Genomic DNA, 22,925 nt, shown 5'->3' on the forward strand with positions numbered 1-22,925 from the left:
ATGCTAAGCTGTACTTTAAGCCCGTTCAACTACAGCTGGCAGTGATGGGAGTTAAGCTCAATGCCAGGACTTTGAATTCTAGTGTCTTCTGCCAGTTCTCAGCTAAGGGAGCTGGGACTGGAGCAGAGCTTCCACTCATCACCTCTAGGTATCCAAGAAGTTTCAGTTAGACAGAGGTGTCTAGATTTCAAAAAATACTGCAAGAAGTAATTCCAATTGAAGCCCAACTGGCCTTCCCCCAGCACAAGATAGACACGGAGCTGTTTTATGGGTTCAAAGGAGGCCACAAGGATGCTCAGTGGCTGGAACACCTCTGCTATGAAGGAAGTTTGGGGAAGCTGGGCTTGTTCAACATGGAGAAGACAAAGCCTCATTGCGGCTTTCCAGTACTTGAAGGGTGCTGATGAGCAGGAGGGGAAGTAACTTTTTACACAGTCTGATTGGGACAGAACAAGGGGGAATAGCATTAAACAAAAAGAGGTGGAAATTAGGCAAGATATCAGGAGGAAATGCTTTGCTCAGGGCAGCGAGGCGCTGCTGCCCAGACACTGGAGGTGCTCGGGGCCAGGCAGCCTGAGCTGGAGGCAGGCAGCAGGGGTTGGAACTGGGTGGGTTTCAAGATCCCTTCCAACCAAACCATTCTATGATCCTTCAGGCAAGTGATGGTGGGAGTCCCAGCCATCATATATCGGCGGTTTCCATTGCTAAACTGGTCAGGTTTTTGGTGGGGAGGGACAGGGTGCTCATAGAAGAGGAAAACCTAGCACTAATCTGTTTAATTTCCTGCTGCGTTGTTCCTCCGCGTTATTTACAGCTCTCGAGGAACTCCTTCTTCCCCTCGTTAGCAGCGCACTGCTGTAGCAGAGCGGAGCTGAGCTGACGCTGCCATGGCGGGCAGACAGAGGGCGCTGCAGCGCAGCACCGCCTCCCTCCGTCCCTCCGACATGGCGGCCGTGCCCCGCCACCGCCGCTTCCTGGGCGGCTTCATCTGCGGGGCTGCGGCGGGCGCCGCCGCTTCGTGCTGGGCAGCGTGGCGGCTCCTGCGGAGCCAGAGCCAAGCGGAGCCGAGCCCCGAGCGAGCCCTGCCCGAGGGTAAGAGGTGTGGAGCGGCGCTCGTCGGCTGGTGGGGCTCGCCGCCCCTATCGGCGTTGCAGAGCCGTGGGGATGTGGCACGTGGGCCCGGTGGGGTGGATTGGGTTTAAGTTTCTGTTTATTTTTCTCCTTAGAACCTGTAGAAGAGTCTCTGCTGGAAAAATACGGATTCCCTGAAGCTGGAACAGAGACCAGATGTTACACAAATCATGCGCTGTCTTATGACCAGGCAAAGCGGGTGCCTAGATGGGTGATTGAACATATTTCAAAACAGAAGATGCTGGGTACGTGGGTCTTTATTTCCTTTCACTTACAGAGGCTGGAATGAGATTTGCACTCTATGAAAGGTGGACCCAGGAACATGCTGGGAGAAAAAAAAAAACCTGTAGTGATCTCTAGATACGGATTTTTCAATCCACTCGGGGTCCTATGAGAGGCAGTGGGCTTCTGGATGGGTGTCAGCTCCTTTACAGTGTTAAGGTTGATGTATATAGTGAAATTAAAAGAGATATAGCGCTTTGTTTGCTTGTTTGCATTAGTCTGGTATTGTACATCAGTGTCCTGAGGCCTGCAAGACACATTCAGCCCAAGGGTTGCATGTGAAAGGGAGTAATGAAGAAGAGATGGCAGTCGGTCTCAGGTGATGGCTTCAAGTTATGCCAGGGGATGTGCAGGCTGGAGATCATGAAATGTTTCTTCTCAGGAAGAGTGGTGATGCAGTGGCACAGGCTGCCCAGGGTGGTGGTGGAATCACCATCCCTGGAGGTGTTCCAAAACCAGAGATATGGCACTGAGGAGCACGGGCCAGTGAGCGTGGTGAGAATGAGTAGATAGATAGATGAGATGATCTCGGTGGTCTCTTTCCACCTGAATGATTCTGTGGTTCTAAGAACTACAGCTTTCAGTGAGAATTTCTGTGAAAGTCAGAAAGCACCAGATCAACGTAGCTGTATGTATCAGCATAAACAGTCTAAGACATGTTGCTGGAATGAAGCTTCCATCTGTTCAAAATGAATGCAAAGAAAATAAAGCTGAAAATTAAACTTTCTCATATGATTCAGACCTGCAAAGTTCAGTCTTGTTGCTTAACTCCACAGAGTTGCTCTCTTCCTTAGCTCATGTAGTTAGTTCAGTGGGCCAGTCTGTGTCAACTGAGCTACTGCCCCAGATGAGTCAATGCCTCTAATAGCTAGACAGTTTTGCCTATAGATCTTGAAGAGGTTTTCTCAGAATGGAAAGAAGAGATGAATGTGTGTTTGAGATGAAAATGGAGCAGAGGGCACCAACAGTTACAATTGTTCAAAGCCAGATAATGCATACCTATTCCCTGCAGTCATTACCTACTTCCCTGCAGTTCTGCTATGTTTTCTTATGTACATTATCTAATACACTCTCCCTTGTTCTTTATGCAAGACAAATGCTCAGTGATTTTTGCTGTCAGAGCTGAATGAAATATGAATAGCATGCAGTCATTATAAATTAAGTTTATAGCATTAGTTCAGTCTTTATGCAGCAAATATTAATAATGGAGATAACTGTGTAATTGTAAAATGTTTTATGAAAGCAGTAGCTCTCTAAATATATCTTAATCATTGTCTTCAAATTACCTTTCAAAATTAAAATGGTGATCCTGAAAATATTTATGGCCAACCCCTAAGTAGCATCGATTCCACTTCTTTCTGAGAATAAAGCAGTAATTCCAGGCTTACTTTCAAGCAGGACTTAACAGTTGAATTGTTAAAATGCTTTCCAAGTGATCAGATGCAGCAAACAGCAAATTGAAGTTAAACATCATGAGGCATTCATCTCAAGATTTATATTTGATAACTATTGAATCTGAGATTTAGGGCATAACTCAATTTTGTATTTGCCACAAAAACATTCTGCCTTTAGATTATATGATGGAAAAAAAGAGAAGAAAAAAAAAAAAGAGAAGTGGGAGCTTCCTTCTATCTCAAAAGATAGATGGCTTCAAAAGACTCGAGCATAGTCATCTTTGTGCATTTCATCCATCTATCTGGAGAGGCATCACAGGAATCCTGGAGAGGAACAGGAGAGCTCTTCTATGTATGTGAAGAAGAAATAACCTACTCAAAAGAACATTGTTAATTTCTTCAACTGTAACTTTCTTGAAACACAGCCATTTTCCTTCCTGGCTAGACTTGGAAGAAGAAGAAATGCTTGTAGTTTGCTCAGACATTGAAATGAAACTGGTGAGGGTCTGTGTATCTTTGCGGTCCTAAAGAGAGTTTCTATGTTGGTTTGCATCTTTAATGGTCTTACCTTTAATGTTCATCTGCCTTTATGATAAGGCTAAAGTATTTTGCTTTTGTTTATCTCTGTAAAACAGAAAGCATGTTAGTGAGTCTGTAGCAGGGAAAAAAGGGGAGAGAATGTAGAACTGGAGCTGAGGTCCATGAGGAAAATCCTTCTCTTCAGTGTTTGAGGAGAAAAATACTTCATTTAGAATCAGTTCAAACTGGGTTGAGTCCTTAAATGTGGGTGGTGTGGGGAGATGTTTGTTGTTAACCTAATGATAACAATTGAGTGTGTTCTTCCTTAGGCAATGCAGACCGAAGGCACTGTAAATTCAGACCAGATCCTAACATCCCTCTGATGTTCAGTGCTGTCAATGAAGACTACCTTGGGAGCGGGTGGTCACGAGGACACATGGCACCAGCAGGAGATAACAAATTTTCAACAGTAGGAATTTTGTATTATTTTTTTTAAACCATGTTTGGTTTTTTTTTTCTCTCAGAAAGGGTCAAATGACCCTTAGAAGTGATGGATCGTGTTCTGTTTGCTGCTTGTTGTGAGTTGGAATATGGTCCCTGTTGAAACACAGGTCTCAACTTGGACTCTTCATAACCTGGGTGCTGTAGGATGCTCTTGTTGTACTTTGAGGGTCTAAATTGAGTGCCCTGATTGTCCTGTATTGACGTACCTCTCTGCACTGAATTAGACCTAGGTTAGCGTGTCTGGCAGAGATAATAAATGTTTAGTACTGTGTAGTGTTGAACAACTCTCCTCATCCTCTTGTATGTCACGTTGTCAGTGTAACAAAGGTGAGAACGTTCACCAGCCAAACCACAGAGGTATCCTCTGAAGCTCAGGTTAAAGGGAGACGAGGAAAGATGACTTCATTCTGGCCAACAGGTTTTGAAGCATTTAAGACTAGATTGTGCAAAGCAAATGTACTGTTAAGTACTATCCCACATTGGCAAGAGGATTGACTGGATGATTTACAAAGCTTTTTCCTTTCTGGCAGTGTGCACAAGGTAAATTAGAACCTTCTTTTGCCATAGTTCTTTCAGTCTATAAAATGTCTTCACCTGCCATTTGTTTGAGATGTAAGAAAGGCATGCCCTAATGCCTTGGCTGCCAAACAAAGCAGCTTGGATTTATTGGATCCTCTTGTGAAATGTGCCTAATGCAGGCAATTTGTCAATTAAGTAGCAGTTTGAATTTGTATTTCTGCTCTGCACTCTGGGGCACAGCAGCAGCACAGTGGCACGGGGTGAATGAAAGAACCACTCATTTTATTCCTCCTGGAAGTGTCCTTGTGTGGTTGGTTGTGATACCTGGGGAGTTCTAGCAGGTGAGCTAACTGCACAGAATGATCCTCCTCCTGGTTTGAAGTGCACTGGCATAATACAGTCTTCCCAATACAAGCAGGGTTGTAAAATCTTAATTCCACAGCTCAGTCAATGCAGATAGTGTTTGCCTGTTCTGTCAGCCCCTTTGCTTTGATGAAGAATATCTGAAAAGCATTGACAAGCACAGAACCTATGAAGATTCTGGGTTAAGGCTGTGCATTGTTTTCTCCTATATTTTCTCATGTGTGTGTAGTTGAGCGCTCTTTTTTTGCCCTTAGGTTATGCTCCTCTTAGTCCAAATCTGTTTTTCGAGTTATTTTGACTTAGGTTTTTTATGTGGATGTTAAGAATGAACTACATAGAAATGGTTTGTGATCCAGAAGCTTCTGAGATGTATTTGTAGCTCAGATGTTTGAATGAAATGATACTGTTTTCTTTCTTTATGCAGAGAGCCATGGCTGAAACGTTTTATCTCTCTAACATTGTGCCTCAGAACTATGAAAATAATGCTGGATTTTGGAACAGGTGAGAAATTGCTTATGAGAGAAATAAGTGAAAAGCATCAGGCCAAAATGTTGTGTTTATAAAGCTTCCTCATATCAAAGTATTCTAAAGTGTTTTATGGGCTATCTGGAGGGATCATGACAACCATCTCTGTGCATTCAGAATAAAATTTATTCTGTCTGATGTGGGTGAAGTTATCAGGCAAGTTAAGCCTGGTAACTTAAACTTTCCTTAAGGAAAGCTCAGTGAAAGTGAGGAAGGGGTTTAAGATGTTCAGGTTTAGTTTTAATCTCTCTCCCCTCCCGTGCCCCCCTCAAAAGAAGCACTTCCAGTATCAGACTACAAGGACATTTGTTGACTTTGAATAGAAGAACTGAGTGCACCCTCCTGAGCTGTGACTGCTTGAGGTCACAGCTCAGGTGTTTGTTGGAATGCTGGCTTCCAAGTGGTGGTCAGGCAAAGTTCTCTGTGTCTCATGAACTCTGGCTGAATCAACTTTGGAATGCAGTGAGTGGAAGATGCATCTTTCTTTGTGTAAGATTTTTTTCTTTTCTTCCCCGGTGCAGAGACATTCCCACTCTAATAGAACTAGAAGGCATTCTGTGCTTCTTGTGTAGGACTTAGATAATAGTGAAGACTTGGAAACAGGAGAGAAAAACGATGAATTTTACAAGGTTTGCTCAAGGGAAGGTTAGCAAAATTATGTACAGCATTGTACTAAAAGTCTATTAACAATGTATCACCGTTAACAACACGCTGCATTCTGATTTTACAAGAATGCATATAAAATCATATGAGGCATTCAGTAAGGTTATGCTCTTTTATGGACAAATAAAATGCAATAACATTTTAAGAGATGTTTTTTGTATTATTTTAACACCCCAAATATTTGAGCATAACGTTTCCTTATACCAAAGCTGGGTGCTTGAACCAATTTAGGGCTGGAATCACTCTATTTCTTGTGAGCAAAATCGGTGCCTGATGAGGAAATAATGGGGAGCATTTCAGTATCTCCCCTGGCACTGTCATCCCCACAATTTAATCTGCTTCTAGCACCTTCTGCCAACACTGGTGCCTCATCCCCAGGAAAGCCGAGGAAGGAGGGTGTCATTCCTGCTCATTCTGCTTTGTGTGAATTCAGTTAACTCACTATCTGGTTTTACTCGGAGTTATGAGGAGATGAGGAGTGCTGAAGGTGGCCCAAGTGATAGGTATGAAGAACAGGAGGGAGAAGGAGATGAAACTCTCTTAACGTGACTTCTGTGGTGTTTAGGATGTTAGATCAAAGCGAGGCTATAACCTCCCATTTTATAAAACACAGTGGGATCTAGAAGCACCTTTTTATTTGGAGGATAAATTATAATACAAATTAGCTAGTTTAGAAAACAAAAACGATGTTACTGTTTCAGGAAAAACTATTTAATTTTTAATCAGTTTTATGCAAAAAAGCATTAAGTAGACTTAGCAAAAAATATCAGGAGGGAATTTTCATAAGTTCTTTGGAGCGGGTCCAGAGGAAGGCCACTAAGGTGGTCAGGGGGCTGGAGCATCTCTCCTATGATGAAAGGTTGAACTGAGCTTGTTTAGCTTGGAGAAGAGAAGGCTCTGGGGAGACCTCATTGTGGCCGTTCAGTACTTGAAGGGAGAGTATAAATAGGAGGAGGAACAGCTGTTCACAAGGGTGGACAGTGATAGGACAAGGGGGAATGGTTTTAAACTGAGACAGGGGAGGTTTAGGTTAGATATTAGGAGGAAGTTTTTCACACAGAGGGTGGTGAGGCACTGGAACAGGTTGCCCAAGGAGGCTGTGGATGTCCCATGCCTGCAGGCATTCAAGGCCAGGCTGGATGTGGCTCTGGGCAGCCTGGTCTGCTGGTTGGTGACCTGCACACAGCAGGGGGTTGGAACTGGATGAGCATCGTGGTCCTTTTCAACCCAGGCCATTCTATGAGTCTACAGAAAGAACTGTCTGTGGCAGGGCATTGATTCCTTAAGGGGATCACACCAATCCAGTTATGTGGTAGAACCGTTTGAACTAAGAATCTCACGATTTAACAAATGTGTTTCAGAATGGAAATGTATTGTCGGGAATTGACGGAAAGATTTGAGGATGTTTGGGTGGTTTCTGGACCTCTGACCTTGCCTCAAACAAATGACGATGGAAAGAAGTGTGTTACATACCAGGTAGGTACATATGCTGTTGGGTTGACAGTGATTGCAAAACGCATGTGACCCACAAAAAAACAGTTTCAGAAACAGTTGCTTGCTAATACCCCATATGCATCACTTTAAATCTCAGCTGCAAAGACCCATCTAGGAATATCAGCATCAATTACAAGACCTCATTCATTTGGGAGGCATTAGGTGAATACGGTGTAACTGCTGATCCTGAATATTAGTACCTTCCCATTTTTATTACTTGCTTTGAATACTCTGAAGATCTGCATTTCATCATGCGCAGACTCTAAACCATCGCTGACAAATAGGAGAAGCTATCATGTTGAGAGGTGAATTTATTGTTACTTGTCTTGATTTAATCCTTATGAGCATGTGTTCACACATCTGAGGGATCTGTGCATAGTAAGGTTTTAAAAGGACCTTACTACACTCTTCTGCCCCTATGTAATGACATATTGTTGTTTTCAGTTGTTAAATGCTAGCATAATGCAAATAATAAATACAGTATTTTGCACCTCTTGAAGAAACACTTTGCCTTGAAAATAAGTATTCAGATTAACCTCAGCTTCAGCTTGCAAGTGATACATCTGTCCAGCCCATTCCCTAAGGAGTAGCTTGCTTCTATAACAAAAAACAAACAAAAAAAGCAAAAAAAACCCAACCCTGTTTCAAAGGCAAGTGAGAGTTGCAAAAGGGAGAGATGTTGATATTTTAATGGTGGCTTGTTAAGCTCTAAGATTTAGGCGCTGTTTCTCCAGTATAAATGTACAGCTGATTTCTGTTTGACTGAGCTTGGAACGCAGTTGGGGAAGAATCTAATTTTTAATGGTCACTTTTATGTTTTTCTTTTTTTTTTTTTTTAAATCTATCCCATATATCACCCACATGTCTATAACCTTGACTGTGATGAAATCACAACTTTGGTTTTTGTTTTGTTGCAGTGGTTGTCTATTTATTTATTTATATATTGGCTGGCTGGCTTGCTTGTTTCTTTCCCAAACAGTCGTATGTTATGCACATAAAAGTACAGTGGTGATAGTGCACCTTTTTCATACCTGGTGGCAGTTCCAAACTCCAGCTCTTGCTGCAGCCATGTGAGGAAAATGACAACTGTGCTCACTGTCAGGTGGATAATAAGTAGTAGTTAGGGGTCATGTTCGATGTCATGTTATAAGTTAGTGGCAAAGCTGACTTCAGTCTGGCTTTGGTTCCTTGCCACCTAAAGGAGAGCATGTTGATTTTGCTACTGCCTATGATACTTAGTGGTCCTTGACCTTGTTTGCACACGTTGGTTGTCACATCCTTCCAGAAGGTGCTTGATTAACTAGTGCAACAGAGAACCATCCTTATCCGATTTTTTTCTTTGGGTTTTGGCCCTTTTTTTTTCTACTGCTGTTGAAAGATGCATCAGTGCACAAAGGAGCTGAGTGCATGCTGGTAACAGAACGTGGCAGAAGCACACGAGGGAGATGTTCTCTTTCAGCAACGTTGAGCTGAGCATTTGGTTAGGTGTTGCATGGAATGGTACCCTAAGAATTCCCTAGAGTTATGCAGAGCTTGCTGGAATTGTCTCCCTTGAAGTTGTCAGGGTATTGCATTTATTTTTATCCTTAAAAATGCATATTAGTGTTACACTGAGCTGAAAATCCTGAGCTGACTTGGAAATGTTATAGCTGAAAATGATTTTCCAGGAAGCAGTTGAATCATTTATCAACTGCACCTATGTACTGATTCGATTTAATCTCAGTCATCTTCCTCTAATTTTTCTCTGTAGAAAGCGTTTACTGAGGTTACATTCTCTGAAAAATGATCGTGGCTCCACATTTTGGTTTTGAAATGTAAATGTTAGTGTTCTGCAGGTAGAAATAAGGGCAAGCACTGCATCTTACTGCCTTTATTCAAAGTAACTTGATACTGTGATAGCAGAGGCACAAAATGTCCTTGCTGCTTTGATTATCGTACCGTTCTGTTCTTGTCTTCATCATCTCTGGGTTTGATGACAACTCTGATCTTTTATGAATGTTTTATCAGTTTTGGTTTTAATATAAACTACGAAGTGAAGTTCAGCGTGGAATTGAAATCGGTGGAATGATCAGATTTGTGTTTTCATTCCGCCATTTGGCCACGTTCATAAATCCTTCACTCATCTCCCTAAGATGAAATTCATTCTTTAGAATGACTTGTGTTTGAGCTGTATTTAAGAACAGACGGTGCTGCCCACAGGTGGAATGTTAGATTTTTTTTGGGGGGTGTTATGTGTGTGTGGGGGGTGTTGTATTAAAGGCTCCATTATTTGGGTTGGACCCTCTTGGAGTACACTCCTAAGCATAAATAAATACAGAGTGAGAATTGTTTTGTTACTTTGAAATCTCTTCATGGCATAACTTCCTTTGTTTGCCAGAGGAGTTCTCTTTTAGGAAGAGTTCAGAGTGGAAAGGTATGTTTTGGTGGGTTTTTCTCCTCTCTGTATCATCATACACTCTAAGAAGAGCGAGCATAACCTGTCAGAGCACTGGAGAGAAGTTCTTTTCAAACATATCTCAGGTGTAATTGTCATTGATTTTGGTAGTCTGCACCAAACCAAGAATCCTTGAGTGTTTCAGCAGAACAGGAAGGGAACACAGCTCTTAGACATCATTCAGGAGTGAACTGTATTGGGTTCAAACAAAGAACTTAGAAAAGGAAGGCTTTTAGTCCTCATTCTTTCAGCTTATGAAGCTGATATGGGAAGGTGTCCTTCTTTGTATGTGCTGTTTAAGGAAAGTGCTGTGGTGTACGTGAAAGTGCTGAAATTCACAACGTATAATCTGTTGATGTAACTTAAGGCTGAGCTCCTTTCTGATGTTTTTCTCCTCCTTCAGGACCAGACCTGTGGAAAAAAGAAAACTACAGTGAATGTTTGCATTGATTTGTTTCAGATCCTCTGTTCAATTGCAGTTTCCTTGTTTTTGGCTAAAGAAGTGAGGAAATATGTATCCGTGGCTTTACAAGCTGGTGTTTTTCTCATCAGACATCCAAAAAAGTTATTTTTAGATCACTATAGAGGAAAAACAGAGCATCGGCCATGGCACTGTTCCCAGTTCCTGCTTGGACTCTGGTACCATTTGCTGTTTAATTCCAGAAAGGGAATTAACCTTGAACTCCTTAGATGCCAGCGCTGTTCTATCTATTGGCTGAACTTGCTGTATCCTCAGATATGTTCTGTCATTTCATCTGTCATTTCATCTGTCTCCAGCAGTGGCTTTTATTGCGTAGAGTAGATGGATGACCGTGCTTGGTATCTGAAAAATACATTTTTGAGAATATATGTAAAATAGAATGCCAACAGGAAAAATCTGTTCTGTGTCATTTGAGAGGCAGATGCAGGTTTTTTATCTTTGTCCGGATCAAAATCAAAACGACAGCATCTCATTTTATACATTATTCTTCCCCAGTGACTGTCACTTCAGTGATTTTTCTCTGTCAGCAGATTTGGAGTTTGAAATACAGATTTTTGCAGTAATTCTACTGGGTCATGCTCAACTCCTTACCCTCTTCTCCCCCCTGTGCCGTCATAGTAAACAGTAAGAACAGTTTTGTGATGCTTGATGAGGGAAAGTACTGTTTATGTGTTTATTGTTTGAAGAAGACATTTTCTTCTACTTCTTAGTGATATCCTGAGCTCGTGTTAATTTTCAAAATGGAATAATTGCTTTCCTAATGGAATAATTGCTGGGCAGGGGTTGCACAGCAGCTGTACCAGAAGGCACACGTACTTGTCACCTACTGCTGTAGCAAGTAAGTCCCTGGGAAACACAGTGCTGCTCTCAAGTAGAAGGTGGTACTTGGTGGTTTTCCCTAGTCAGGAAGTAGCAGAGATTCTCTTCTAGCTGACATAACATGAGAGAAGCAATTTTTGTTAAAGCTGGAAATAAGCCTGGGGACTGTTGCTATTTGTTGGCTGATCCAAATGGACTCAGGGCTGCACAGACCCCCTATGGATGTAGGCCTGGTACAAACATCCCATAAAACTTAAAGGCCTAGATCTTAGATCAGCTGGTGTCAGTGACTAGAGCTCTGTCAGCCCTAAATTTAGACATGATGTACAAGTGAAAATAATAGACACTGGGTTGAGATGGGAGGAGCAGAGACACCAAAGGTGCAGGATATATTTACGGGCTTGCTTTTATTTAGCACTGTACCCCTCCTGAAGGTTCTTTGGTTATAGGAAGAGCATGGTGATAGGGGCTACAGTGGGTTGGGTATTAATTCGTGTTAAGTATAACCTAAATGGAGTGTGTGGGAGCAGTAGTCTGTCATCATGTAAATATGGCATTGGAATGCCTATATACACACTCTATTTAAAAAAGGAAAAAAGTGGAGATGTCTTTCAATGCTGTTATTAGGCACAGCTTTTCTTTTCCTTCCAATCTCTTGTCTCTTTTTCCTTCCTTTTTGAGATTGCTGAGTGATTTGGCAGTGGCAGTCAGAGCAGCCATAACAAGTTTTCCTGAAATGCATTTGGGGAACTTGGCTGTGAATTTCTGTAGCAGTTTGTTAATGTGTTTTGTTTTTTTTTTTTAATCTGTGTTTTCCGTATTACTGGGACTGCTTTCATACCTCTCAATTCTTCTCAATGCTATCTGATGAAGTTTTATCACATATTGAGGAAAAAACACTTATCAACAGAATCAGTGCTGCCTAACACAAATCCAGAATGAGTCAGAGTGAAGGCAGTTAATGCTGCAGCAACAATCAACTAAGCAGAATTACACTGTTAGCAAAGGGATTTTTTTTTATATTGCTTGGTAGTCAATCTGTCTCTATTCAGAATTTAATAGCAATTTTTAATAAAGCTCCTGTTTGTCAAAACTGAGGTGGTATCAGCAGCAATGATACTTCACCTACAACAAAACATGTGATGGGTCTGGTCAGTATCATGCCATAAGTTACAGCTGAAACAGAGCAAATCTTTATTCAGAGAGAGCTGCAGTTTTATCTGGGATGATGGAAAGATGCCCTTGAAATTTTACTTCAAGGAATGTGACAGAATCTTAATTTTGTTAATGGCCAGGTGCAGTGTTCTGTGGGGAATTGGGTGTTTGCTTGTTTCCAGCCTTGTGGTACGGTGGCTTTGTTCTAAACTCTGGTCGTTATGCAGAGAGTTTAGAGTGCAGAGGGAGTTTTTGGAGCTATCACTTTAATGCATTTGATGTTGGGATGCTCTGATGCAACTCCTCTTCCATGTGTGCTGGCAGTTAAATCATGATTGAGTATGATTTCTGTTTACCAGGTTCTACAGGAATCTCAGATAATTGCCAACCCAGTGCTGGCACTCACTGATAAAAGACAAATCCCTTTGGCTAATTTTCTTCGTGGCTGATTTTCGTTCTGTAGTCGCTAGGTGGCAAAATACTACTTGGAAATTCGTGAGTCCTTTCTTTTAAAAGAAGATAGCTGCCCAGAGTGGTAAGAAACTTGTAACAAGCGCAGTATAAAAGGAAAATAAGGCAACTTTTGTTTTAGGATTCCTAATAAGAGCAACGATTCTGCTCTTCTTATAAGTATTCTGTTATTAAACTGTTCATGTAAAATGGAAGTTACTTTCCCATAAAACCCAAACTATCACTTTTAGGGACTGCTTCCTCCTGTCTGATTGCCCTCGTGAAAGTGACATTATTTAGTGCCCTAAGCTTAAATTATGTCATTGGCAAATGACTTCATGCTTCATTGTGTTACCTTAGCACTTTGCAAATATCAGATTTGTCCTTCCAGTTTAAAAAACACAGGCCTGAACAGTTAAATGGTTTGGTCAAAATTATGCAGAAAGCCAGTCTTAGGAAGAATCCCCATCGAGAGACTGAAGCGTGAGACTGAATTTACCAAAGCTTACTGAATTCTCTCTGTTCTGAGAAATCTTGTTGCTTCTGTCTTAATCTTTGTCGGTCCCTGTGAGCTCCTTAAGTCTGCAGAACTTCTAACCAACACGTTCCTTGTTTTAGCAGTGTGCAAACATCTCCAGATGTCAGGAATTGCACGCATTTTAATGGCCCATCCTTGTGACCGTTGTCCACACTTAATTGGGAATAACATTGAGCATAACAAATTTTTTATACGCTTGTGGAATGTCAGTAATAGAAAAGAAAGAAGCGCTGTGCCAAATATGACATTATGATAATGTTGCAGTGTTAGATGACACCGATTCAGTGGGAGAGCTTCAGCCAGCACGAGATCACCAAGGAAAACAAGAGCAAAGCAAAACCAGAGGGAACGAGCGGAGTGGCTCCAAGAGGTTAGGACAGTAAACAAATAGAAAACAAAAAAAGAAAAGTAGTATCTGAAATCTCACTTTGGTATCCCAAATGATGATGGGGAAGGAATATGTTTAAAAGAGAACTCAAACTAAGAGTGCTTTTTTGTTTTTTCTTGTCTTGAGGCAAGATAAAAGATTTAGCAAAGTGAGATGATCAGAGGGCTGGAGCACCTCTCCTATGAAGAAGGGTTTAGGGAACTGGGCTTGTTTAGCTTGGAGAAGAGAAGGCTCCAGGGAGACCTCATTGTGGCCTTCCAGTACTTGAAGGGAGCATATAAAAAGGAGGGGGAACGGCTGTTTGTGAGGGTGGACAGTGATAGGACAAGGGGGAATGGTTTTAAACTGAGACAGGGGAGGTTTAGGTTGGATATTAGGAGGAAGTTCTTCACACAGTGAGTGGAACAGGTTGTCCAAGCAGGTTGTGGATGCCCCATCCCTGCAGGCATTCAAGGCCAGGCTGGATGTGGCTCTGGGCAGCCTGGGCTGGTGGTTGGTGACCTGCACACAGCAGGGGGTTGAAACTAGATGATCATTGTGATCCTTTTCAACCCAGGCCATTCTATGATTCTATGAAAGTTTTGCAGGAATAAAGAGAACTCACCTTGTGGCTTGTTCTCAGTGTGGAGTGAAAGCTTGTGGCACAGCATTGTTTTTCAGTACGCCATAGCTGTATTTTTCTAGGCAGTATTACCACGTGAGGTGTTTTTGAGTCAAATATACTATTAAAAACTTGCTGTTTTCCAGCTGGAACAGATAGCTGTTGTGGGCATTGATTGCTGAAAGATCGTGTGCTGCCTGTGGGTAGACTGGCACAAATCAAAGTCAACATCTGTGCATGGGTAATCTAAACCTATTTTCTCTTCTGTTACAATAGGGGTATAAGCTCTCTGCCTCTGTTTGGCATGCGTCAAGATAAATGAGTGGTGCAGGTTAAAGAAGTGATTCAGACTATTGTAGTTCAGTAGGAAAATCCTCTAGGTGGCAATAGCAAATGATTTGTTGAGTTTGCTTTTCTTACCTGTAGCTTCAGCTGCAAACTTCACTTCTCTGGAATCACACTGTTGGGCTGTGTATGGGGGACATCTCTGTACTCCTACGCACCTTCTGTGTCTACTCCAAAGGAAGAGCAGTTTGTGATTTATTACAGAGCACGATGATGTAAATACTACCACGTGCTCAACATTTATTTTTTTAACAGGAATCATTAACAGCATAGATTATTGGGAGTGCATCTGTGTGCAGTTCACCTATGTGTTAAACTTCAGGAAAAAGAAACCAACCAACACAGTTATTCTTTGTCAGGCACACTCCGTTTCCTTTCTCGATGGTATTCCCTATCAGAAGAATGAACTGGGGGCAGAGCTACACTTGTTTGGGTAAGGAAAGGATGAAATTGTGGACTCCAGCCTTTGGCAGACTGGAGTTCGTCTTAATCACTTTTATAGTATCAGAACTTAGCAAAGTAATGGCAGGAGTAGTTTATTGCTATTCAGAAGATTGGGATAAAGCTTGTGCACTATTTAAATTTTATTTAAATTCTTAAAAGAACTTGCATGAAACTGACATAGTACATAAATTACATGTATGGCTCTTGCCTGTAGTGTACAACTAAATAGATCTGTATATATCTGTATATATCTGTATACAGCAGAGTTGTATTTAGAGCTGCTTTTCTCCAAATGCCAACGCTGCCTTTTTCTCAAACTAGTTCTCTTTCGTTCTTTTCTTCCTTTCTTCATATACTATGCATAAATGTGCATTATTTTGCATAGAATATATATATTTGCATAATATTACATAAGCATAGGGTCTCTTTTTCCCTTAACACCCACTCCAGGCATTCAGCATTTCCATTTCATACCTAAGTATTCTACATGCAGCTCTATTCATTCCCCAGCCTTTCTATCCACCCACTCTGTCCTCAGACTCAATCCCCTGTTCCCTCTTCTAGTTTCACTCAACACACTCACCTGTTTGCTTTACACATGCCACATATCCCCTAATTGGAGATGCTCATTGCAGCTCCATCTGCATGTTCTCACTTCCTCTTGTCTTTTATACAGCAGGCAGAGGATGCTGGTGTGTATATGAAGTTTTGAGAAGGGGAAAGGGGTCAGCTAAAGAGGACCTAGGATATATATTTGTATTCATACTGGGGGGGGTGAATACGTGGGAGCCCTGGGAAAGAATGTGCCACACTACACAGGAGTGCTGCTGAGGAGGAGGTGGTTGGCCCAGGGAAGCCTGGGGAGCAAGGTGTGTGCTCTCTGTGTGCTCGCTTCTCCCAGGGAGCTGCAGCAGCTTGAGGGAACAGTGCAGCTTAACAGCCTCTTCCTTCTCCTCTGCCCTGCCCTGGGTGTGAGCAGCAGGTGGGAGTGTAGCACGGGCTCTGCCAGCTCCCGTACTCCAGGGAGAGAAAAGAAACCCCTGCCTTCAGCAGCATCACCCACTGCTGCTCTTGGGTGAATAGGGAAAAATGAATCCCCTCCTCCTCACACCCCTTGGGGCTTTTCATGCTGCTTAGCTCCCTTCTTCCCACCCTCTATACATGGCATGCGTCCCCCTAGTTTGAACACCCGCTCTCTCAAGTAAGTTACACTCCAGCACCATTCATTTTTATAATTCAGTTTTAACCCACCAGGTATAGCAGTGGGTTGATGCTGACTTTTCAGTGTATTTTAAAACTACCAGTACATCAGTCAGTTTTGATTACTTATGCAGTTGATCCTGAGGAGCTGTAACCCTGGTTTCACCCACACTGAAAATGCTAAATGCAAAGTGCTTTGACACTCAGGAGCTCTCATTTCCCTATCAAGACTTCTGTCATCGTTGAAAAGGAAAGTAGGTTTAGCGTAAGGCATTTATTTATTGCTTACCAGTTTCAGTGGCTGCTAGATGTCTAAGCAAAGCTTTATTTAGGAAAAGCAAGATCATTGCTGTACGAAAGTATAAACTAGAACAGTGCTGTTAAACAGCCTCATAGAGGGAAGGGGGGAGGAATGCTCAGTTTTCGGTAACAGAGCAGAGAAATCTTAAGAGTGCATTTGCCAGTGAAGTTACTACTATGATCAAGTACAAGTCATGGAATAAACAGACTTTGTTAGGGCTTTGCCTTTCTCCTGGAGGCTCTTTCTCCAGTTTCGGTCCAATAAGATTTCAGGAGCTGTCACTTACAGAACTGACAGCAGAGGTAGGAGACACTTCAAGCACTAAAATTCGCAGCTGAGATGAATTAACAGTTGGAGCAGACTGCAGGAAACTTTTCAGTACCACAGGCAAATTTCAGTTTGAAAAAATGCATTACCTTTTGCAGAAGTGCTGAACGCTCTCAAAACAAAGTGTACATGGAAAGTGTTTCTTCTGGGGTTGAGTTATACTGAATCTGAATGGACAGAGCATGACTAAACTGATGTACCAGCATAGTTTGCAAAGTACTTCCAATTAATGTGATAGATTCTGGCAGTGAAATAAATTCCTGCTTTCTCTGAAATAGTATTTTAATTGCATCTAACAAAAGCTGTCAAAAGAATAAGCAGTATTTGCCTTTGCAAGTGTTGCAAATAGAACCATATTACGGGATTGCATTTAAAAACACAGTGCCTTTGTAGTTCTTGTACAGAGCCTGCATCTTTTTCTTCTGTTGCCTTTAGAAGAAAAAGTACAGTGTTTAGAAAGATGATTGTACAGAAGGATTATGGATTATGCAAAGCTGAAACTTCCCCTGTGTGAGCCTGTTGTACTTTATCAGCCTAGCAGAATCAGTTCAGTAGTATTGCAGAGGGGGGTGGGAAAAAGCCTAATGCAGTGCATGCATGAGCATGCTGGACTCATTTGACTGCTGGAAAAATTACATTTGTCATGAATATGTGTGTAACTTTTGAGACAGAGAGGGGGTATATGCATTGTAAATGTGTGAGTTCGTAGCAGCTTTCATGTGAATTCAAAGTCCTCATCATCTGCTTTTGCTTCAGTTAAATTTCTGGATCCCGATGTGAATGACAGTAGGAAATCCAACATGTATGAGCCCTTACGTTGAATCACAGTGAATTTGTGAGAGAAAAAGGTGCATCACATGAAGCATTTGTTTCTCTCTTCCAAAATATTGCTTCTTACTTAATGTACTTTATATCCAAGTGCCCCCAAAAGAATATTTCTTTAGGTAATGTAGCTGTTAAATACAACCTGTGTAAGGATCATAGAGGGACAAAAGAAGGTAGAACGTAAGCTGGAGTAGACTTGAAATGGGCATTTAAAAAGTACGTGATTTGGAGTTGTCAGACCAGGAATTTCAAGTGAAATGTATAGACCCACTGTTACTAAAAACAGCGTTCATAGTGTTAACAGTGTGATGCAGTATGACAGGAACCTCTACCATCCCTTTGTGTCAGTTACACTTACAGATTTGCACCAGAGGATTATAGAGCCGGGGTCTTGGCTGGCTCCCTGTTTCCAAATATGTTTTTCAGATTCGGTTCCAGTTCAGTTTCAGCTATAACTGAAGTTGCTCTGATTTGCAGCTGAGCAAAATAATTAAATTGAACTAATTCTTCTACCAGATCTCCTTGCAGAATACTGATCTTTCCGAACATCTAGACAATGGTTGGATAATCTTTTGGCCTTTTGTCTGCTTTTGTCTTTTGTTGTTTTTAATATTGCAGTGTGAGGTCAGTAGCGTTACGAGACAGGCTGAGAAACTTCTGGGAATGTCTTCTACCAGCAGTGGCCAAACGGCCCTGCAGTGAACCACCCTCTGCTGATTTTCTGCTTGAAAAAGGGATTCAGATACGGAACAGCTAGCTCAGTCCTGACCAGTTGTATGACAAGTCACAATGAAATTGTGCTTTCCATCTCATCTTCTGGTCTCATAACGTTGCATGTGATTTAGATGTGTAATTAGACCTTGTGACTCCTTTTTAGAGGTGGTCACATTGGTCTCGTGTCTTCGTTTTCCCTTTGACTGATAAGATCTGTATCGGTTTCTTTTGACAGGTAATTGGAAAGGATGATGTGGCAGTGCCATCCCACCTCTACAAGGTGATCCTTGCCCGGCGGACCCGAACATCCACGGAGCCTTTGGTACTGGGGGCTTTTGTGGTGCCAAATGATCCCATAGGCTTCAGTCACCAGCTGACTGAATTCCAAGTCAATATTGAAGATCTGGAAAAAATGTCAGGTTTAGTTTTCTTCCCCCAAGTGGACAAAACCAAAGATGTTAAAGATATCTGTGAGGTGGACACCTGTAAACTGATGGGATTCAAGGAGTTTACATTGTACATCGTTACCCGAAAAGTGCAGAGTGCCAGGACATTGCACCGCTTGGAAAAAGCCATGTCAGAGTTAAAGGAGGCAGGAATTGAGCCTGATGAGTATCTTCTAAAGCTTCACAAGAAGAAGGAGGAAGAATTACGGCAGGAAAAACAAATAGCAGCTAGAGAGGGGAGGGCTGGCTGAGTACTTGGTTAGGAAGATGCTTTTTTTTTGTAAGTGGAGAGGGGAGCCAAGGCATAAAGAAAGGAAGTGTCTTTATAAATTGTCCTTTTCTGAATTAGGAAAACAGCAAAGAAACATTTGGCTGTTGTTGGATTTGGAATAATGTTCATTCTTGTGTAACATGATGCCCGCACATGGTTTGCTGCAGTATTTAAGTGTGGGAAATGAAAATGACCCCTTTCTGGCATGAATGGATTACAGGACCTCCAGAAAAGGCTTTGTGCTATTTTCCAAGCCAGACGTCAGACTTGGGGGTTGTATGGAATCCCTTCTAGGAATACAATAAAAATAGATGGTGGACACCTTGGGAGTGTAACTGGAACGTGTCTGAATGTAATTCAGCCTGCAATTGCCTTTCGGTATGATGCTATAGAAACAGTAGTTTCTGGAAGTTTATAAATTAAATCAAATAAGAAATATTTTATTTAACTCTTCTGACAGAGGCTTGTAAGGCATAATCTGAATCCCTTGCAATCCTTATGTAGTTGAGGTAAGGGACAATCTGTTTTGTTTGCCACTCCTGACCTTGCATTCTTTGGATACTTCAGCATGTCAGTAGCTGTCAACTGTTGTCATTTGTGGTGGGCTTCTTCCACTTACATATAGCCCTCCAAATTTAAAAAAACACAGAGCAATTAAGGCAGAGTTTACACAGGTTGCTGCCCCTTTAGATTATATCTAATGTATCAGTGTAATTAGTGTAAGCCTGGTGTTTCAGTTTCATCAGAAAGTTTGGATAAATCCGTGTTGTTTATTGTTTGAGAGGTGAATGCTGCTCTCCTTTGGTTTGTGGTGATCACTCACTGTCTTGGATACATCTTCAGACATAAATCAGTATCCTGTGGGATTGTCTGGAAAGAAGTGTAAAAATTGGCAATGTTAAGAATATTTACTAATGATAAGAACCTTTATGGGAAGAAACTTTTCACAGTTCTAAAGGTGAGAACTTATATTCCCTGAGGAGGATCTTGTGCTGGGTGGATTGGGTTGTTTTCATGAAGAATGAATCAGGAGCATTATTTGGATGTTGTGAATCACTGGTGTGGATGTTCTAAAAACAGTCTTGTTTCCTTTGTTTCAGCTCAGTGCATTATCCAAAAACAGATCACTTTATAACATGATTATGGTTTCCATGATACTTCTGTGTTTGCAAAGAACACTTTCACAAAATCCAGACATTTTAAAACCAGGGAAGCATTCCCAGCTAAGGCCATCATAGAAGCTTGCTACCCACATAAATTGTGGGAAAATGGGGTATAAATGGGGTAAAATCCTTAGAAAATATTTACTCATTACAATTTTAGCCCAGAATTTTGGTTGTTAATTTTACCAAGTGTAACAAAACAACCACAAAAAGAACAAGCTAACTCTTGCTTTGCACAACCTAGAGGTCAGTGTGTATTAACTGGTGTCACCCTTTGTGGAACAGCAACTTGGTCATTGCTGTTTGCATTGTCTTTCTCTTTTCCACATTACATTACTTAGGGTTTTAGTTAAACCTTCCTGCTTCCTCTTTGTCATTCATTTTTTTTCAGCTGAGAGGACAGATGCCCAAACACTCCTAGGTGCAGCTGAAAACAGATCTCTGTACTTCAGATATGTGTCCATCCATAACAAAAACCTGTTGTCGGTAAGGAGCTCCCTGTCTTCCCACTACAGCAGCAGCAGAAGTGCCAAGGGTGATTCACCTGATGGAGCCCAGCTATGGAGAGCAGCTGCTCCCTAGCAGTTGTTTTTCTTTGCCCTGCTGACCTTCTGCAAGGCCCGCTTACCATAGTTTTCATGCCTGGTGAGCCATCTCCACAAGAAATTGCTTCAAGATCCTTCATGAGTGTGGTGCTTGTGACTGTGTGCAACTTGTGTATGCATGCTTGCTTGCATCTTTAGTGACAGTATGAACCCTCTGATGCACCTAAGAACCAGGAGTCCTTAAAACTGAGGAGGCTGTCCTTTGTTCCTCTGCTGTTTCAGTGTGTTTGTTCCTACATCTGAATAAGCTGACTAGGGAGGGAAGCTGACAACCAAACTGGCCATGCCCTGATATGGTAATTTTGTGATATTCCATCGTCTGCCTACTCCTGATTGTTGCTGCTGGACTTGAATCAGGGTGGATGTAGTGTTGAATGGGACAGTGATGTTTGTAATATCACGGTGAGAGCTGCTGCTATGCCCAGGGGCTCTCAGCTCCTACTTTCACCCTATTTCAGGGCTGCTCGTGCTGCAGTCAGTCCCAGCTCAGATGCACTTTTGGGATTTGGCCTTTTGGTGGCAGGCTGCTTCTGCAGTGTCAGTCTGGGTGGCCAGAAATAGGAATAAAGAATCTCTGGCCCGTAATAGCTGCCTTTCTGCTTGTGTTACTGAGATACCCATTTAAAATGAATTGTTTCAGGCGTTGTACTGACAACAGGGCAGAATGGAGCAAATCATTTTTCCTGGACAAGGATTTTGGCAGTAATGTTTGAAAGTGCCCATAGATTGACCAGACAAATTGTGTATCTGCACCAGAGATGACTTTGAGTCCAGCTTCTTCATGAATCTCTTGCAAGGTGAGGATTTAACCCTGCAGTGCTGCTGCTTTGCATCTGTAAATGAAACTTCCCGAGGAGCAGTTTTTAGTTGTTAGTTCTTTATTTTTGGTCAGCTCGCTTTGGAGCATCATTTTAAGGTTTTCAATTTGCACATCAGTGGGAAAAATGGGTCTTATTTGCTAGTTGTGCTGTGCTGACTTGTGGAGAAACACTCCCTGTCCTGAGAAAAGTAATATGTGTCAGATACAGCAGGCAACAACTGGAAGGGGAGAAACCTACACACCAGAAACTTGAAGGTTTTGTTCATGAAAGGGTTTCTGAGGTGCTGCAACACCCAACTTTGCGTTCTGTCCATCACTGGAATCATCTCCCTGATGGTGACAGTTGGGTGGCCCGTAGAACAACTGGCAGTTTGTAAATGGCAAAGCCCAGGATCTGTAGAAGCTGCCGGTTTGTCCAGCAGAGAGGGCATGGGCACTGTGTTTCACACAGGTTTTTTTTGGTCACGAGCCTTTTTGTGGAACTGATTTTCATGGGAAGATGATCAAATAGAGACCCTACTGGCAGTACATCACCTAGCTGTGAGAGTGGATAGGAAGGGGCAGAGAGGATGAAGCCAAGCTCATGTCAGTGATGCCCAGCGCCAGGACAAAAGGCGGTGGGCACAAACTGGAGCACAGAAGGGTCTCCCTGAACATCAGGCAGCACCACGTGAGTGTGCTGGAGCCTCAGAAAGTTGTGGGCTCTCCTTGTAGATGTCCAAAAGCTGCCAGGACATGGGGCTCTTCCTGTGCACTAACATGGCTCTGGTGGGACCAAATGGACCCAGAGGTCCTGCTAACATCACCCAGTCTGTGGTGCTGCGTTTTAACCTGTTGGAAGTAAACCCCAAATCCTTGCATGCCCATCCTGTCCCCGTGTGTTTGTTGCCTGGCAGTGAAACTCTGGAGGAATGATGTATAAACCCCAAAGTACTCCTGCTAGTAGCCTGGCTCAGTGGGGAACTGAAGAGCAATTTTGCTGTTATTTTTGAATCTTGAATTGTCTTCTCCTGCAGTCACACAGGAAAAGCTTTTCTCACCATGCAGCGAAGCAGATCAGCAATCGGCGGCCTTGTGGGAAATGTTCCTTTTTTTTTTTCTGATTCAGGTCCATCTAATCAGCTCCACCTACGCAGTGGCAGTGGAGCCAGTTCTCTCACACATCCTAACAGCTATCTGCCTGTGCAATTAATGGCTTATCTGC

At 42.2% G+C, this 22,925-nt stretch overlaps 1 protein-coding gene across 1 annotated transcript; it reads left to right on the top strand.

Moving 5' to 3' along the window:
• Positions 1-887: 887 nt before the first annotated feature.
• EXOG (exo/endonuclease G) lies at positions 888-20,273 on the top strand. Its single transcript, XM_042889330.1, has 6 exons — positions 888-1,092; positions 1,227-1,376; positions 3,656-3,795; positions 5,137-5,213; positions 7,262-7,376; positions 18,652-20,273. The coding sequence occupies exons 1-6, from the start codon at positions 888-890 to the stop codon at positions 19,111-19,113; spliced, it is 1,149 nt and encodes a 382-aa protein (XP_042745264.1). The 3' UTR covers positions 19,114-20,273.
• The last annotated feature ends 2,652 nt before the right edge of the window (positions 20,274-22,925 follow it).

Source organism: Lagopus leucura, unplaced genomic scaffold (assembly GCF_019238085.1).
Source record: "Lagopus leucura isolate 7727_CA_CO unplaced genomic scaffold, USGS_WTPT01 Super-Scaffold_100157, whole genome shotgun sequence".
Lineage (NCBI taxonomy): Eukaryota > Metazoa > Chordata > Aves > Galliformes > Phasianidae > Lagopus > Lagopus leucura.

Bases quoted from the DNA above. Each gene is read 5' to 3' on its own strand.
- EXOG (XM_042889330.1), top strand. From the start codon at position 888: ATGGCGGGCAGACAGAGGGCGCTGCAGCGCAGCACCGCCTCCCTCCGT. The intron at 1,093-1,226 runs GTAAGAGGTGTG...TTTTCTCCTTAG, and splicing joins CGAGCGAGCCCTGCCCGAGG to AACCTGTAGAAGAGTCTCTG. The intron at 1,377-3,655 runs GTACGTGGGTCT...GTTCTTCCTTAG, and splicing joins TTCAAAACAGAAGATGCTGG to GCAATGCAGACCGAAGGCAC.